This window comes from Anabrus simplex, chromosome 1, assembly GCF_040414725.1.
Source record: "Anabrus simplex isolate iqAnaSimp1 chromosome 1, ASM4041472v1, whole genome shotgun sequence".
In the NCBI taxonomy this organism is placed as follows: Eukaryota; Metazoa; Arthropoda; class Insecta; order Orthoptera; family Tettigoniidae; genus Anabrus; species Anabrus simplex.
The window spans coordinates 799,492,067-799,510,931 of NC_090265.1; the positions used below are offsets into that span (position 1 = coordinate 799,492,067).

Genomic DNA, 18,865 nt, shown 5'->3' on the forward strand with positions numbered 1-18,865 from the left:
TTTAATGTGAAATGTCGTGGGAGCTTCGTTTTTGTGGGTATTGTGGGGAACTAGCCTCCACTGGGTCCTGTCAAAAAACTCTCTATTTAACCTGCCAACCCATTTTCCTTTTTTAAATTTAAATTACACTTAATGTGATTATTAATGGTAAAGTTTGGAGTAGGCTGGTGCACCAGGATATTGTAACGTGTTGGCAGGGTAAATAAGTAAATAAATGAGTACAGAACCTGGTAGCGTCCTTTTCTAAGATTTATTAACTTAGCACTACAATTACAGATTTACACACACATAGACGATAGCCGAGATTACAACTTACGCAAGTACACTCACACGGTTTGCGCTCTCTCTTAGTTTCTCATCTTCCATCTACGACACAGACGCATACACAGAGTCATCGATTATGTACACTACACTCACTCAGCCACTCAGTCACACTCGCTAGCGTTGTCACGGTCCACGGCCTACATGTCAGTCTCGCAGGTCAGGAAAGTATCCGCTGTTCACTCAATCCGACGAACCCCGTTCGCAGTCCGCACACGTCGGCACCCAGTGTTCCCTTCGCGCTGCTCCAGAACACTCCAGGTTCTCCTCCAGCAGCCAGCCTCAAGGGGCACACACACACGCCATCAGGGAAACAGGAACGAGCCCTCGGCTGCAACAGGCAGATGCTCTATCAAGCTGCACTCTCCCAGGCCATCACTGACTGCGCTCCAGCGAACTCAATCTCGCTCTCACTCACTCTTACTCACTAACTCCGTCTCTCACTGACTGACTGACTCCAAGTTACTCCTCTCCTTATATACCTGCTCTGGGCCTTCCAGAACAGTCCGGATGCTAGATCTATCTCGCAAGGTTCCTGGATACTAGACTCCAGATTAATAGTCGAGTAATTTCCGTCGTCCTCTGCTGTGGGGCCGCGGACGGAGGCGAAAGGGCCGGCCTAGCACCAAGTGTTGCTCAGGATTGGCGCGCTCGAGCGTAAGGGGGGTGGGGCCGATACGATGACGCCCCCGGCGTGTAGTGAGTTGGCATGGTGGACACCATAACCATTACAATATTTTGTGTGATAAAAATGATATCATTTACTTCAGAACTAACTTTATTTACATCTAAAGTATTTATTTAATGAATATTTATTATACTTTGATGGTTATGAATTTCATGTTTTTGGTCCGTATTGAACTGAGAATAATATATAAGTAATAATAATAATAACGTAAATGTTTCCACCTTTTCAATACAATATATTCACAAAATTACAAAATTATACGGTACTAGTTTCGACCCACTTTATCACTTTCCTCAGAAACAATAATGCAGCCAACCTAAACTCAATCCTACATTTAATCAAAGGTACTTTTCCAAGACAATTACACTTTCTCCCGCACCCTTCAGCCCCACCTTAAGCCCTCTTCCTAAGCCATATTTCATTTCAATACAAGAACTTACTGATTTCCATGATTATAATTTTTACAACACCCCATTTATACTTTATTCTTTGTTAAAAACCTCTTAGTATTTATATTCCTTGTATTATTAACTATTACCATAACATCTCATTTCACTTGTTATTCTTTAAAATAATATTGTCTTAGGATTTCGCCACAAATGATCTTTGCTCCAATACGGCTGATGATGACCCCTAGATGGGTCGAAACTAGTACCGTATAATTTTGTAATTTTGTGAATATATTGTATTGAAAAGGTGGAAACATTTACGTTATTATTATTATTATTATTACTTATATATTATTTATTATACTCCCTACTATTTTATTGTTTGCAAGTTTTTCTTCATAATTATTTTCCAGAGTGTAGTAATTTTTTAAATTTAGTTTTAATGTAAATTTTATTTATTAATTATATTTTTATTTTAAATTTCTTGAAAATCTTGGTATCGTTTTTTGGTGAATTCCTACGTAATTCCTAGGGATCCCCCACTCTTTTTTTTAATTTTAGGTGGGTTACAGCACTCTTCCTTGCTTCCTAATATGCTTGATGTGTTATTACCTGATTTTTTTGGATTTGTTTGCTCTATTTTTAACTTGTCTTGTGTGTGCACTTCCCTATGACGTTTACTTGCCGAACATCATTCACCATCATTGTTAGGGGGTGTTGCAGAACCCAAGTATCTACCGAATACAGAGTTTGTCTTCATGACATGATTCCAAAACCAGCCAAACTGATGATGTTTAACAGCTATTCGTACCAATATTGACTTATGGTATTGAAGCGTGCACCCTCACAAAAAGTGATTCATCAAGACTGCAAGCATCAGAGATGAAATTTCTTAGATCCACCATCCAGAAGACCAAGATGGACAAGTTAAGAAACGAGGAGGTGAGGAAAGAAGCCGGAATAACGACATCCCTATTAGACATAATAGACACATCCAGACTATGGTGGTACGAGCATGTGATGAGGATAAAGCCTACAAGAACAGCCAGAATAAATTTGGAAAGACAGGTGAAGGGGAAAAGACCTGCAGGAAGACCTAAAACCCCATGGATGGACATGATCAAGGTTGATCTAGTTGCCCGAGGATGGACAGTGGATGATGTTCTCTATGCCAAGTTGTATATGGGCAGGAAGAAGTGGAAGATGGTCATTAACAGTACCTGGGAAACTGGAACTGTACAATGATGATAATGATGATGATGCTCCACAGCTGTAATGCGTTAACACGCCACTCCGCTTGGTAAATGAATGAATGAAAATGCAAAAACAAATTTTGTGATTTAAGAAAAGAAAAAGAAAAAAAGGAGGCCAAAGAAACTCCAGATTACAATGAATGGACAAATTTCAAACACAAGAAGGAAAAGAAACAGGCACTAAAACACTGATGAAGAATCACATTTATCCTGAACTAGTTGGAATCACATTTATCCTGAACTAGCTGCATCAGGATATGTGATTATGATAAAGACTGAAAAAGCAGTTGTAACTTACTGACAATTCTCCACTAATACCAAACTATACACTGTACCCAAATGAGTTCTAAATACAGTGCTCAAAAAAAGTTTTTTAAATAACATTTTTGCTTTATGTCGCACCAACACAGATGGGTCTCATGGTGACGATGGGATAGGAAAAGGCGAAAAGTGGGAAGGAAGCGACTGTGGCCTTAAGGTGTGCAAATGGGAAAACATGGAAAACCATCTTCAAGGCTGCTGACAGTGGCTTTCGAACCCACTATCTCCTGAATTCAAGCTTAAAAAAAAAAAAAAAGTTTGCATGTTCTACTTTACTACACTTATTTATTTTGTTATATGTATGTACATGCATTATAGATTATGAAGGGTGTAGACAAATAAAAAAATATGTAGTCAGCTAAGCAAAACCAACAGAAATGCAACAATATAAAATTACCGTTCATTGTGTGGTAGATCAATAGTGTATAGCCACACTGAGCCCTGAGGCATGCTTGAACATGACGAGGATCAGTACCATAGAATCCAACTAGATTTGGGGCAGATTATCTCACTCTTGGATAACAGCTTCAGTCAGTTGCTGAATGTTAGCAGGACGAGCAGGATGGTGGGAATATTGCTCTCTCTGGTTCACGCCATGCATGTTCAACATAGCACATACCATTAGCCTAAATGCCATGCATCTGAGGAACTGACAGACCATTCCAGGTTGACGGGCACGAGCATTATCACCCACTAGTGTAAAGCCCTTGCTCACAGGGGCAGCAAGTCCTATAACTACAGATTGGAAGATGACATCTCTGAATACCAGACCACTCATATTACAGTATTTCTCCGAATCCAAGACGACCCCCACTTTTTCCTTCCAAACATTAAATCAGGCTTAAAAAGTGGTTGCCTTTCTTGTTGAGTACGCATTTTTAGACAATAGCGAGTGTAAGAAGTATTCAAACATAACGTATTTATACTGAAAGGGCAATATATCTCCTGTAATTTTTCAGTCATTTTAGCCACTATATAACAAATATTCCTTTAAGTGTGCAGATAAATGTTTACAGATAACTACACAGGAACATTACCCTGACCGCACAACATTCATATCCGCACCATTATACAGGTGAAAAAAGTATTTGAACAGCAGAATTGTATGCACTCTTATCGACCCTTTATTCCCTTCAGTACGGGCTTTGTCAACGTGGCAGTGGTACACACATGTCCTTGTACCTGTCTGATGTTTCAGTTGCTGCACTGTTAGCATGTTAAAGAGAACACCCTCTAAAATGGGTTGGAAGGCAAAAGAAACTACTTTGGAAGAAAGAAGGGTAATTATTAGATTTCAGAACCGAAATTCCTGTGAGACATATCTAAGATAGTACGTACAGCTGTAACAACAATGCAACAGGTTCGGCAAACTAAAATCGTTACAAAATTTGCCATGAACTGGACAGCCAAGAAAATAATTGGCACTGACGGCCGAGCGATTCTAAGAAAAATTGAATGATATCCAAAGATCAGTGCGCTCTCTATCGCAGTGGAACTGAAATCAGCTTTCAGTATAAATGTATGTCACAGCGCAGTTCGCAATTTCCTTAGAAAGAGTGACTACCATGGAAGAGTTGCCCGTAGAAGGTATTATGTCAGTGAGAACAACAGAAAGAAGAGGTTGCAGTTTGCAAAATGATACATAAACTCCTCCACGGACCTGTGAAAAAGGGTTATTTTTACTGATGAAAGCAAATTGAATGTTTTTGCTTCTGATGGGAGATGCATGGTGTGGAGAAAGAAGAACACAACTGAAGAAGGAGGACCTCTCTCCTACGGTAAAACACGGTGGATGCTCCATAATGGTATAGTGTTACATGAGTGCCGCAGGTGTTGGAGCCCATCATTTTACCAAAGGAAGCATGAACCTCCAGTGCTACATTAATGTATCAAAGCTTCATCTCATCCCTACTGCGGAAAAAAATGGGGTTTAAAGACAATTTTGTACTCATGCAGGATAATGCTGCCACATACACAGCTTGAAATACAAGAATGTGGATCCTCTACAACACACCCAGGACTCAGATACCTCCAAACTCCTACTCAGTCTCCAGATGTAAATTCCATTGAACATCCGTGGGGTTACCTCGAGAAAAGAATTCATACTGGACACATTTCTCCCAAAGCAGATCAAAAATTGGCACTCGCAGAAGAATACAACAACAACACTCCCCCTGCTACTGCGTCTCATTTGGGAGATAGTGGGTTCGAACCCCACTCTCGGCAGCCCTGAAGAAGATATGCGATTTCCCAAAGCAAATTGTAAAAAAGAGCTACCACATCTAATTTGGTGAATTCATTGCCAAGACACTTTCAGGTTAATATCCAATCCAAAGGCAATCACACTAAGTACTGAATTTGTAGCATTAACATTGCTGTGTGGAGTTAAGAGACTGAATTCCTGTGAACTGAGGTTGTTCGAATACTTACTGAGCCAGTGTTTTGAATGCACATTCAATTTTTTCTTTTAAATTTTCGTTATCATGCCAATATTTAGTTTAATTTCTCTAATAATATAATGTTTGCATATGAAAGAACATCTGTGTTATATATTTGCAACAAATATATATATAATACCAATATAATGGTCCGTTATTGGACATATATATATAACAAAGAAGATGAAAATGAATAAAAACCTACAACCTGCTTTCCAGTCTTCGACTGGGTCAGGGATGTAATGAATGAACCACATATAGTCTATTTGTACGATGGGGTCGCCACTCCCAAAGAACCAAGAAGATATAGAATCTTTTTGTTAAAACTGACTAGTGTTTGAATACTTCTTCCACTAAGCATATCTTTCTCTTCATGCCAACGCCAAACACTGGCTTTAGTTATGTCGTATTTGTTTTGCGTCTGCACAATTATTCTTATCTGCCTGTTTAATAACCATTAACTTAAAACTGACATCATAACATAAGTACCACACATCTCTACAATACAATCCCTTAGGAAAATATTCCTGCTGTCTATAAAACTGTTACTTTTACTCAGCGTCAGGTACAACCAGCTGACACTACACGCATGTCTCACTTTCTGGGTTCAGCTGACTTCAGCAACTAGTGATGTATAGGTCTAATAAAGACCAACGTTGATGGTCAACGAATGAGTTTACTGTGCCATGGTATGGCCATTCCGCCCTTGCAATTTTTTGCGCACATACCTCACAATTTCATCTTTGATATCTTTAAAGCGTCCTTGTTGCAGCCCACTAAATGCATTTTTTTTGTACAGGCTACCTTTGTCTTCACGCTAATGCCAAATACTGGCTTTAGGCATATGCCGTATTGTGGCTGCACAATTATTCTTCATTTCCACCTGTTTAATAACCATGAACTTAAAAGTGGCATCATAATATAGACGAGAACCCGCTAAAAATTTGCCGGCAATACCTGTTCCACGTATCTTTACAATATGACATTCCATCACGAAAATATTCCTGTTGTCTATAAAACTAAATTTTACTAATTGTCAGGTACAGTAGATGCATTATAACTCTGCCACTAAATAATCATGGCCTTTCTACGAATTCAAAGGCTCGCATGTTTTGATGCCATTCTGCGGATTTGAGAAACATTTTTGTGGATGCTAATAGAATGTCACTCTCTCTCCACTATTTCCCGAGATCCAGTGATGTTGCACAGAGGCACTGTAAAATCGGTTGCTGCCGCTAGCAATGTATAATAATGAGGCGGACACTGTCAACAAGTTTTGTGTGTGTGTGCGGGGGTGGATGGAGGGGGGGGGGGGGGGGTGAAAACAAGCACCTGGTTACCGTGATAGCTGCCAGTGGTTAGCTAGGTTGCGAATGCAAGACTACCCTTGATTTGTCACAGGAGATTCTAAGGAAATAAGTCGTCTAGGAGTTGAAGAAATACGGTACCCTGGAGAGGAACTACCTTGTTACTGATGGTGCTCTAGGATGAAGGGCTCATACCATCCTTCACTGGATTGTCTCTAATGCTCCAGCTGAATGGGTGCAAGCTTACAGTATCATCAGAAAAGCATATGCTTCCACTGTTGTTGATGCCATGCGCCAGGAGTTGACCAAATCACATTGAGATGCTCCGACATACAGTATTCACTCCGGCGGCCCTCCAAAGACTTACTCGAACATGAGTGGCGATATCAACTTGATGCCATAATTCTTGCAGTAATGTCACAATTCAAATGTGGTTAACAGCAAGAATGAGTACTCTTACTATACGTAACTCACTCCTCCACGTGCTGTTCATACACCATAAATCAGGGATGGCGAACCTATGCCTAGTGACACGCGAACACGATTTCGGTGGCACGCCACATGAACATAATGTTTTTATATACGTCTTATACTGCAGACAATACATATCTTGTAGTGTTTCACGTGTAAGAAATAAATATCGAAAATCTAAATACTAGTTCCATTCGGACGTGCAATATGGCAACACTGCTACACTGATAGGTCCGAAAGTCAAGTGAGGTAGTGCCGTTTTCTGGTGGTTTTGTATATGAACATCGCAAACATGTTTTCGGTGCCGAAAAGAACAGAAACTTAACAAAGGTGGTGACCGTACTTGTCAAGACCTCTGGACAAGGGGATTCGTTGCTTGTGTTCGAAAACAGTTGTACCCCCCACATTTAATTTAAAGCTCAATTTCGAGACTAATCATTCAAATGTTTGTTCCATTTCAAATGAAGAAAGAAGGGAGTTCGTTTCACAAAATATCGAACATTACACAAAACTAACTAGTTCTTTTGTATCATCTTTCTGGCCCAGGAATAATATCAGTGTGGCTGTTTCCATCTGTCTCACTGCATAGTACAGTATGCATGGGAAACCGATTTCTCAAGGCGAGTTGTTGAAAGAAACTTTCTTATTGACGTCCGACACATCATTTGAAAACTTCCCTAACAAACAACTAATAATTAACAGAATTAAAGGAATGTCAGCCAGCTGAACTGCTGTCGAGGGTAGAATAATAAAAAATGAGTGAAGAAGTTTCCGAGCAATCGAAAGCTAATTTAGATAACTCCTGCATGTATGTTTTGATGAAAGCATGAATGTGACCTTACAAGCAAGGATAGCTGTGATGAAGAAGAAATTAGTTTAATTGTTGAGCATACCAACCACAACATGGAAAGATAATGAAGCTAATGGAGGAAGTGAAGTCCATTCGCAGTATTACTACTTTTGATTTTTATGGCTAATTTTCCTTTTTTACAATTAGCTTTACGTAGTGCCGACACAGATAGGTCTTACGGTGGCGATGGGATGGGAGAGGCATACGAGTGAGAAGGAAATCTCCATGGCCTTAATTGAGGTACAGGTCCAAGGAACATGCAATCAAATGTGTTTACAAGATATATGTGTAATAAACAAATGAATCAGTTAATAAATGAATAAATAAATAAATAAATAAATAAATAAATAACATATTATGAAATATAATGGGGAATTTAGAAAGGAAGTCGCGGGGTGGGGGCTTGTAAGCTGTAGACATTCCTTAACCCCTCAGCGCCGACCTCTATACGTGGTATAGACCCTCTTTTCTTCCGTAGCCGCCGACCTCTATACGTGGTATAGACCCATACATGGTTTCACATTTACGGCTTTAGCTCGAAGAGTTTTGGAGTTATTGATATGCAAATTGGTTTGTTTCCAAGAAGACATTTTCGGGTTTATCAGTGTTGTAAATAAGAATTGAAAAATCGTTATAATGTAGTTGTTTTTGCAAGAATAAGTATTTGTCAAATAAGTCTGAGCACTAATCTCTTCTTTTTTTTAAAGTCCGTTTGCTTCATTCGTTCCCACAGAATAAAATAAAGAAATGATGATCGGAGAAGTTTGTCTTTTCGTGTGATGTTCTTTGCTCCATTTGTACATTGGGAGTGAGGTTTATTTATTATATTTGTCTTTATTTCTCAGCTTGTAATATTTTCGTAACTCTCCACGAGCGCTCTGTGTAGGCAACAGTTAGTGCTGCTTTCTGTCATACGATACGAGAACCAGTTGTTCATGGTATATATCTCGTTTGAAAGACGTTGTCTCGATCTTTTATCTGAAATATGTATCGAGTTGTTTGTTTCGTCATAAATGTTATTCCCCTCATTCAGTTTCGTCCTGTTGCTTTCGGTCTCGCAGCAGCTTCACCAGTCCGTGTGACGCGCCGCGCTCAGCCGAGGTATGACTGACAGTAACGTGCTTGAAATATTGTATAATTCAGATAAAAGTTTAATCGGAAGTAGTAGTGACAGTATAAGCAGCAGTGATAATGAAATAGATGAGGTAGCAGTGGTAAATGATGAGAGTGACGATGAGGAGGAAACAGTACTTGGAAATTTCGTGTAAGAGACTATAGATAATTATACAGGTCAAAGAGAAGTTTTCAACGGTGAATTCTGATTGCTAAATTCTCTAATAATACTCACAGAGGTCACAGAGACAAATATTGAGCAATTACCTTATCGGGTTCAGCTGGTGAAAGGTTTGTTTACAAAATACGCTCGGGAGGGAGAGGAACGAAATATTCAAGGCCGGCGCGCATCAGATAATACAGTTCCAAGGTTGCAGGAAAGACATTTTATCATGAAATTAGCACCCAAGAGTTGGAAATCCAAACCTCAGAGACACTATATCCTGTGTTCAAAACACGGCGAAAAGAAGACTGCTGCCAGGAGTATGACTTGAGTCCCTGTCTCAAAGAGTGTTTCGAACTCTATCACACGGAACTAAATTACTAAGGAAATATGGAACAATTATGTAATTAACTGTATATACATAGTTCTGTCATAAGGAATTCCAAATTTCGTGAAAATCGGGCTACTCTTATACTCGTAGTAACGCTTTAAGTGAATCGATGCATTTCAGTCGCGCGTAGTTGAAATCTCATCCGGCCGCGGAGTAGGAAGCTATTTAAATGGCTGCGACGCTGAGGGGTTAATGGAAAATAAGTGGCACAGTCAACAGTTGAGAATAATAAACCAGACTTAAAATGGCACACTAGCTGGAAAAGGTTCGCCATCCCTGCCATAAATGATGTTAAATTGACCGACATGACAAATGCTTCCCATCAGATGAATAGTGAACCTGATCTGGGTTTAAAGTCACTATTTGTCTCAGACATTGGCCTACAACGTGTACTTTAAACATGTTTGAGGTACCATGACATATACCATGTGAAGTCGTAATAAGTTAAACTTTTTTTTGACCACTGTAGTATGACTAGTTGTGGAATTTCCCAGAAATGGGATCTGTATCTATAAAACCATTCAGATGTATTCATTACAAGCAATATAAAAGGTAAAATATTCTTCGAACTCTGAAGAGAGCTATACAGACAAATAAAATAGATTTTAATCAGTAAGAATTACGAAGTGAAAATCCATCAGTAGGTCAATTTTTATTGCTGTTACGAAGCCTTATTGCCTACCTGTCTTTTTTAAACATACATCTAACAAAATAAGAGCTGTGAAAATTCTTATCGGGGCCGATGATCTTTGATGTTAGGCCCCTTTAAACAAGCATCATCATCAAAATCCTTATCATGCCTTGCTGGAGAGGTGCAAGAGAGGGAAAACTGAAAATTCTAATGAGAGTTTCCATAGCATTATATGGGATAACTGCCCTAAAGATGTCTTCGTTTCAAAGAAGAAGCTGGAATTAGCTGTTACAAAAGCAGTGAGTGAATTTAACATGGGATGTGTGAAAACATTAGAAGTGATGCATGAGATTAGGCAAGAACCTATGACAAGTTCTTCATTGAAGATCAGTGAGCAACGTGATCACAGCCGTCTTCGTCAGGGCAGAAAAAGGAGCACCTCAGGATAGAAAACTGCAAAAGTATGAAGAGATCTGAGGGCTGTACATACGGTGCAGGACAGTTCTGATGTAAGTAACTAAACACCCAACTTTACTTACTGTTTTCTCATGAAGTTATTTTTGCAACAGGTATTATGATAAAAAAGCTCCCTGTATTGTAGTTTTCTATTTAGTTCAAAGTTGGTTTAGATATTTAAATATGTATGAAAATTGTAATTAGCTCTGGATTTTTATGTCAGTCAAAAATAACTGCATTATTTGTGCTTTCAAATATAAATAATTTCTGATTTTTGGGCAAAACATAAATGTTATCATTTTGATTCTCTCTCCTGAATCTCATATTAAAGGTACATCAAATTCAAAAGCAATTTCTAATTATACATATATTTAGGTAATGTTTCCCAACTATGGATAAAAATGAGTGAAAACTCATTCGCAAGGAACATTTTTTATGACCCAATGGTTGATCAAATTTTTATTATTTCAAAAACAATTTGAGCAATCAAGTTAAAATTCACAATGTGTCCTAACTATAGGCATATCTACCTGTGGTTAAAATTTCAAAATGATCCGTCCAGTAGTTTCAGATTTTCAAAACTCACTCATGAGTCCCCTTAAACAGATACAAAAATCGACTTTAGACTATTCTGTTTTAAATGCAGCCTTGAAAAACTTCATCAAAATCCTCCAATTTTTTCTGACAGCTTTTCATAATATATTGATCATTACCCAATTAATAGGGACCTACAAAATTAACATTTATTTGTTTGAAAATTAGCATCTACTTTTTCCAAAATTAACATCTATTTTTCCAAAATTTGCATCTATTTACAAAGTGAAAATATATTATAAATTTTAATGATTCCAAGTTTATGAAGTGCAATTATTGTCCTTGGTTCACACACAATATAAATTCATTGATGAAACGAATGCATTGTCAGTATTTCGGCCCTGCTTTTTTTTTTTTTCAGACTGCACCATCTGTCTGTAACCACTGTGTTGTAATGAGACAACACGCGCTCGCTATCTACATTGTTCGTTGGGGTCCACAACAATTCAAGACAGTATTTAGCAAATGTGCTGAACTCTGTCTGAACTGCAGTTAATGCAAGAATGACATTACATTTTTCACTTTCTTTCATCTGGGTTTGAATTGCATGTTTCAGAGAACAGCAACCAAACCAGATATTGTTCTGTGAGAGATCTGTTACTCCACACAATTTCTCAAGCTCATCTAATTTATCAGTGTTATTCAAAATTATATTTTTTGGATATAAAAAATTGAGAAATTGACACCAAATGCTTATGGTTGGGGTCTTTAGCTTCCAATGTAGCTAGCTTGCACTGTGCAGAATGAGCAGGTTTGACAAATGAGTCTCTACATGCAGCCTGCTGTAGAGGAGTGAGCTTAATCAAAGCATCATTAGTTGCCTCAGAAAAATTCCCCTCACAAATGAAGGTAAAACTGGCATCAAGGTTATGCAGTTTGGGGTAAAGGAGATGAGAGGTAGGATACAGAGATCCTTCAAGTTCAGTAAGGAGGTCAACCAATCCAGCTGCATGATCTGTGACAAAAACCATGTGGGAGTGAAGCCTATTCACTTCCCAGTCACTCAGATCAGTCAGGTACTTAATACCACAGTTGTTGATGTCTTTCATGTCAGACATCTTGAAAAATGTAACAGCATCAGTAGAGTAAGCACTCAAATAGAAGATAGCCTGAAACCAGCTATTCCATCGGGTTATGACAGGTGCAGGAAAAAGCTTTGCTTCCTTTGAAGCACCATACTTTGATGTTAAGAATTGTAAATAATTATATTTTTGCTTTCTTGTGTTAAGAAACGCAGACTTTACCATCACAACCACACTATTTAAATCTGTCATCACTGTGACCCAACTATTGCCAACCAAGCTGATCTTATGTGCCCAGCACTGTGCATGCATTAAATGATCCCCTATGACCACACTAAATGTTTCATAACACCGGGTCATGTACAGGGCACTGTCACTAACAAACACTGTAACTGCATCATATGGTACACTATAACTGCGCAGAGCTTCTAAAACATCACGAGAGCAGTTTGTAGCATTTCCTGCATCACGATAGATCACAGAAACAATGTGCAGCTCTCTTTTCGATCCGGCTGGGACTTGGAATATGATGATAAAAACACAACAGCCCATTCTATCTGTAGTTTCATCACAGAGTACGTTGATGTTCTTCCCCACTAGAGCCTCTTCTGTTCTTTTTTGGTGGTCAGATGCAACTTCTAGAAAGGAAGAAAGACCTCAAATATAACAAAATAATTTAAAATTACTGGATCAATTGGGTACAGGTAAGGTTTGATATGGAAATCGCACTCAAATTTGGTATCATTAAATTTTGCGTGTGGTTTCGATGTCGTAATACCTAAACCGTATCCGATCAATGAAATTGAAACTTACCCGGTAAATATACTTCACGTAGAGTTCTTACACATGGCAGCTCTTCATTTGAAAACTCAGTAATCCAGGCTCTTAGCTCTTTGCTTTCCAGCTTTTTCAGAGGTATATTTGCTTTGGCAAATACTTCAACTGTGTGTTTCGATAAGTTATCTCTGGAAATTTTTTGTCGTTTACAACTATCTAACGCTGTAAGCACAGAAGATTGCTTTCTTTGAGACATTCTAGCAGCAGGAGTTGAACTTTCGTTATCACGTTGCTTACCCACATGTTTTTCAGATTTAACATGTTTCACAATGCTATCTTTTTTTCCCCCCACCCAACTCGGCAATTACAATAGTTGCAAAACACTGTCGCTGAATCTGTGGCATATAAACCACCCTTTGCATATTGCTGAGCCCTTTCATGCGCAGTTTTTGTCGTGCGCCCCATAACCTAAACGATCGCTCGACTTTCTACACTTCACCAGTTTCAATTTTGAACAACAGGAAAACAATGCTGTGTCTATCTCGTTATTTCCATGACATTTGATTTACATTTTGATAATAATCAATACAGATCTTATTCTCCTTGCTATTCCCATTGTAAGTATCTAGTGTAGTCGGTCTTGATTAAAGTCAGCAAGCAGCAATCGATCGACTACTTTTCTTCATCGATCGGAAGGGTCGAAAGTTTTATGCATCATATGAGTATTTCTGACAATTTTGCCTAAATATGTTGTGTTCTAAAAATGTATATATTGTATTGAATAGGTGGAAATAAATATTAAATATTTTCCTATATACATTTTATGACACTTTCAATACAGACGAAAAATGAATTTCATCACTTGTAATAATATGTTGTGTTCGCCAGTAAAATAGCACAATTTCGCAGAATTCGTAACAAAATCGCATATTCATACTAATTTTGCATTTTGGGTCACAATTCACATTTTGTCGCACTTCTATTTAGGTGTAAAAATGATTTTATTCCACATTAGAATTACTGTAGGCTTGGATTCAGTACAAGATTCAAAAATTTGCATTCATTGCAAGTTTTTTTAATTTTTTGGACTGGATATTTGTGACCTATACTTCTTTCTAGATATCTTACTCCAAATTAGAATCTACTAATTCTTCACTGAAGCCATCTCTTTCTTCTTCTTCTTCTTATTTTATGACCACATAGGATCACTTTAGTCAGTCCGTCGTTCAGATCTCTTTGAAGGGATTGTTCGGGCTTTGCGGTCCTCCCAGTACTTCTTCAGACGCTCCGATCTTCGTGCCCTTTCCTCAGTTGAAAATGTGCGTGTTGTTGGTTTGTTTTGTGTAAGGGTAAAGCGGAGGTTTGTATCCTTGAGTTTTGTATTCAATTTTATCTTATTTTTGGTGTCTTCTGTTGTAAGGCCAATTTCCTTCAGATCCTCTCTTACTTCTCTGATCCATTTACATCCTGTTGTGTTTTTTTTTGAGACGAGATTGTGTTGTACTAGTTGTTTCAGAAGTCTCGAGTCTTGCATCCTCATGATATGTCCAAAGAATCCCAGTCTCCTCTTACGCATAGTATCTGTAATGGGTTCTAGCTCTTTGTACACGACTTTGTTAGGTATTAACCGCCACTGTCCATCTTTCTGATATTTTTTGTTGATACAGGTTCTTCCAATCCTCCTTTCAATTTTCTGAAGTCTGTCAGTCTTTGATTATTTATTCAGGTAAAAGAGTGTTTCTGCTGCATATGTAGCTTCCGGTTTTATAACTGTGTTGTAGTGTTTTATTTTTGTATTTATTGATAGACATTTCTTTTTGTAGATATCCCATGTTAATTTTTGTGCTTTAGCTAAACTATTTGTTCTTACTTGGATTGAGATTTTTTCATTAAAGTTATGTGTTATTACTTCTCCAAGATATTTAAACTGAGTTACTATTTTGATTTTATTACCATTTATGGTGACTTCTTTTAGCTGTGTTGGTTTTTGGGGCATAATTTCTGTTTTTTTAAATGATATTTTGAGGCCAATTTTATTTGCAATGTTTTGAAGTTCTGATATCTGTGTTTTTGCTTCTTTTATGTCCACTGCTAGTAATGCTAAATCGTCAGCAAAACCCAGGCAATTTGTTTTGATTTTTCGGCCAATCTTTATTTTGGGGGGACATTTTCTAAACCATTCCCTCATTACCATTTCTAGAGCACAGTTAAATAATAGTGGTGAGAGCCCATCTCCCTGCCGTAGTCCAGTTTTAATTTCAAATGTCTCTGATGTTTCACCCCTAAACTTCACTTTTGACTTGGTATTGGTGAGAGTCAATTTTATCATGTTTATTAATTTGGGGTGTAGTCCAAGGTGTCTTAAAATTTTAAACAGAGATTCTCTATGGATGCAATCATAAGCTTTCTTGAAATCTACAAATGTTATCACCATATCTCTGTTTCTTCTCCTGTTATAGTCCATTATCAACTTAAGACTCATGATCTGATCAGGACAGCTCCTCCAGGGTCTGAAACCTCCTTGATATTCTCCTAGTTCTTTCTCAAGTTGTAAACTTATCCTATTAAGGATGATTATTGAAAATATTTCGTATGTTATGTCTAGGAGCGAGATTCCCCTGTAGTTATTAGGGTCGGTTTTGTCCCCTTTTTTGTGCAGAGAATGAATGAGGGCTGTTGTCCAGTGTTCTGGTAGTTCTTCTTTAATCCAGATAGAGACAAGCTGTTGATGGAGGGCAACTTTTGCCATCTCTTTATTTATACATTTTTCTCTTATCAGAGCACTTTCTGCCATTGACTGGTCAGTGCTCAATTGAATATACTGTGAAACAACATTGAGTTACTTCAGTTCATACAACAGAAATCTGTACCTATGGCAACAACTTATTTACACTATTTGCTCTGAAGATTTCCTATACAGCTCAACTTTAAGAGTCCTTAGCCCCTTTAGGAGATGTGTCTAGTGATAACCAATTTCTGTTAATGTATCAGACACACTGTGAACATTATTATTTTAAATTCATTTTTATAGTGTGTTTCACACAGCACAGGGCACAAGCACAAAAACTTACAGGAAATGATGCTTTAAATTTCTCTTTCCCAATGTCCTGCTTATCCACTCCCCTCCTGTACAAGTGCTGAGTCGCACAATGCAGTCTACTGTAGTGATTGCCAACTGCACAGCACATGTATACAGTCGATACCGTGTGGTTCTCAGTCACGTGCTCACGTCTGTAGGCTACTCCGTTCACTAGCAGAGATTATGATCATTTCTGCGTATTCCATGCACTTTACTTAGGAATTTTGAATGCTAATATTAACACCCTTCGCCGCTAACGTTCTGTTGCTAATTCAGTGCACTATGTCACAGGATATCAGAAATATGAACCAATTACCGTTGGTGATTAACCATAAGGTTTAGGAAAAAATGGAGGACAGATCTTCTCTTTCATTATTGGATTTATTATGCCCATACATTATCCGTAACTTATTTTCAGACACCCTGTATACTTTGGTATGGTTTTCCACAATATCAGTAGCAACAAATTTTATGCATATTCCTGTGGAGTTATGTAATGGACCAAGTGTATTGGTCAACATTACCTCCATATCTGCCCAAATCGATATGCAGGGATGTTATGGGAATGGGATTATTGGTTGAATGCAAGTTGCATATTTGAAATGTACAGTGTGCAAGTTTGTAAACTACTTCTTGTTTCCTTATTCAGTTTAAGGTTTATTCTCGTATACACCACAATTATGAGAAATTAAAGAACTCTGGTACCCTAACAATTATTTAGGGCCACCCTATACTAATAGTACAAAATTCCTAGACCCCATGTAAACACTCAATAGAGTTACTATATTTGCAAGCGTTGCATACACCACACTGCACAATACTACAGCTTACCTTGTAGATTAGAGTTTGCTGAACAATTCCATTCTTATCGGCCAACCACAACCGTAATCCTGGTCGACTAGCATATATCACAAGTTCTTGAGGGCGACCGGAGCCATAGCAGAAAGTTGCTCCCAACTTTCCCAACCTATGGAAAGTACACTATAGTTACAAATAGTTGGGTGCTGAATTTAAGAAATAAAATAACTTAAATTTAGCTACTGCTATGGATAGGAGAAAGAAGACCATGCATTGGATCCATACACATTCTCTTGTTTATACAGCTTAATTTATAATGTTAGAAGTGTTAATATTTTGTGTAATATGAAGCAAAGATTAATATAATTATCTAGTACCCTTTGGTGAAAAATAATTCTCTCTTAAAATGTGATCACCTCGCCATGACTTAAGTTAACACCCACGTATGTTGCTGTAGGACATCTGAGGAGATACAGTGAACATTAAGGTATTGCCTGACTGGCCTGGTCTGATGCATTTCCCACACCACCTCATTTTGGATCAATCTCTTCATTGCTACATAACTATCACATCCTACATCCTTCCTAATCTGTTCACCATACTGATCTCTTGGTCTCCTTTGCCCATTTTTATCTCACATGCTTCCTTCCAAAGCTAAATGAACAAATCCTGCATGTCTCAGAATGTGACTATCCAACCTATCTCTCCGAGTTCAATACCACCAAACCATTCTTTTCACACAGACTCAATTCAATACCTCTTCATTTGTGATTCGACTGACCCATTTTACCTCAAATATTCTTGAGGAGTATGATACAGAAGAGTAGACGAGACAAAATAAGGAATGAGAAAATCCGGGAAGAAATTGGAGTGGAAAAAATGAATGATAGAATAGAGAAGAGCCGACTAAGATGGTTTGGGCACATAAAGCGAATGAGCGACGAAAGAATGCCAAAAAGGGTGATGGAAATGCAAATCCAAGGAAGGAGAGGCCGTGGACGACCACGATTGAGATGGAAGGATACCATCCAACGCAGCATTAAAGAAAGAAACCTGGACTGGGACACAGTGTTGGAGGAGGAGTGGTGGAAAGGCCGAAGAAAGTGGAGAGGAACCATATTTGCCCCTACCCGGCTACAGTTGGATAAAGGGAAATGATGATGATGATGATGATGATGATGATGATTCTTCTGCAATCCCGCATTTCTTTATTTATTCATTTCTTTCTTTCCACGGCAGTGATCATTCACATTTTATTCCGATGAAGAGCCCCATTCCTGACATATACTGTACTTGCAGAAATGACGGTCTGACATGTACGAGTGCAATACGAGGGCAAGTCAATAAGTACCTGCGATCAATTTTTATAATTTATTACAAAAAGAGTACATACTTTTTATTGATTTCATTTCTCAACATAATCACCCTGCTTTTCAATGATACCCTATGAAAAAAAAAACAAGGAAAAAAAAAACCAAACAAACAGTTTTTGGTTGTAAAGCGAGACACATATGCACTGCTTCCTTCACCTGCTGATCGGAGCCGTAACTGATGGCAATATCGAACAAGTATGTGATATGATCCTGAATAACAGAGGGGTGACTGTTGATGACGATTCAGCTCCGGCTGTAGATGGATGCCCGGATCTTTCCTCATCCTTCATGCTCGTTCGACCCCTTTTGAACTGTTCAATCCACTTTGCTGTGGCAAAACATTGTCACCATATTATGATGAAAGTCTTCTATGAATTCCCGCTCCTGGTGACCGTCAGACCACAAAAAACGGATTACGGAACGCTGTTCT

At 38.2% G+C, this 18,865-nt stretch overlaps 1 protein-coding gene across 6 annotated transcripts in view; it reads right to left on the bottom strand.

Annotated features, from left to right (window-relative positions):
* The window catches only part of LOC136857549 (tectonin beta-propeller repeat-containing protein 2), a 211,956-nt gene that overhangs the window by 134,723 nt on the left and 58,368 nt on the right, over positions 1-18,865 (bottom strand). For all 6 annotated transcript variants that reach the window (XM_067136303.2, XM_067136301.2, XM_067136304.2 and 3 more), the window contains one exon: positions 17,096-17,231. In XM_067136303.2, the coding sequence (XP_066992404.2) occupies positions 17,096-17,231 (136 nt within the window). The remainder of the gene's footprint in view (positions 1-17,095; positions 17,232-18,865) is intronic.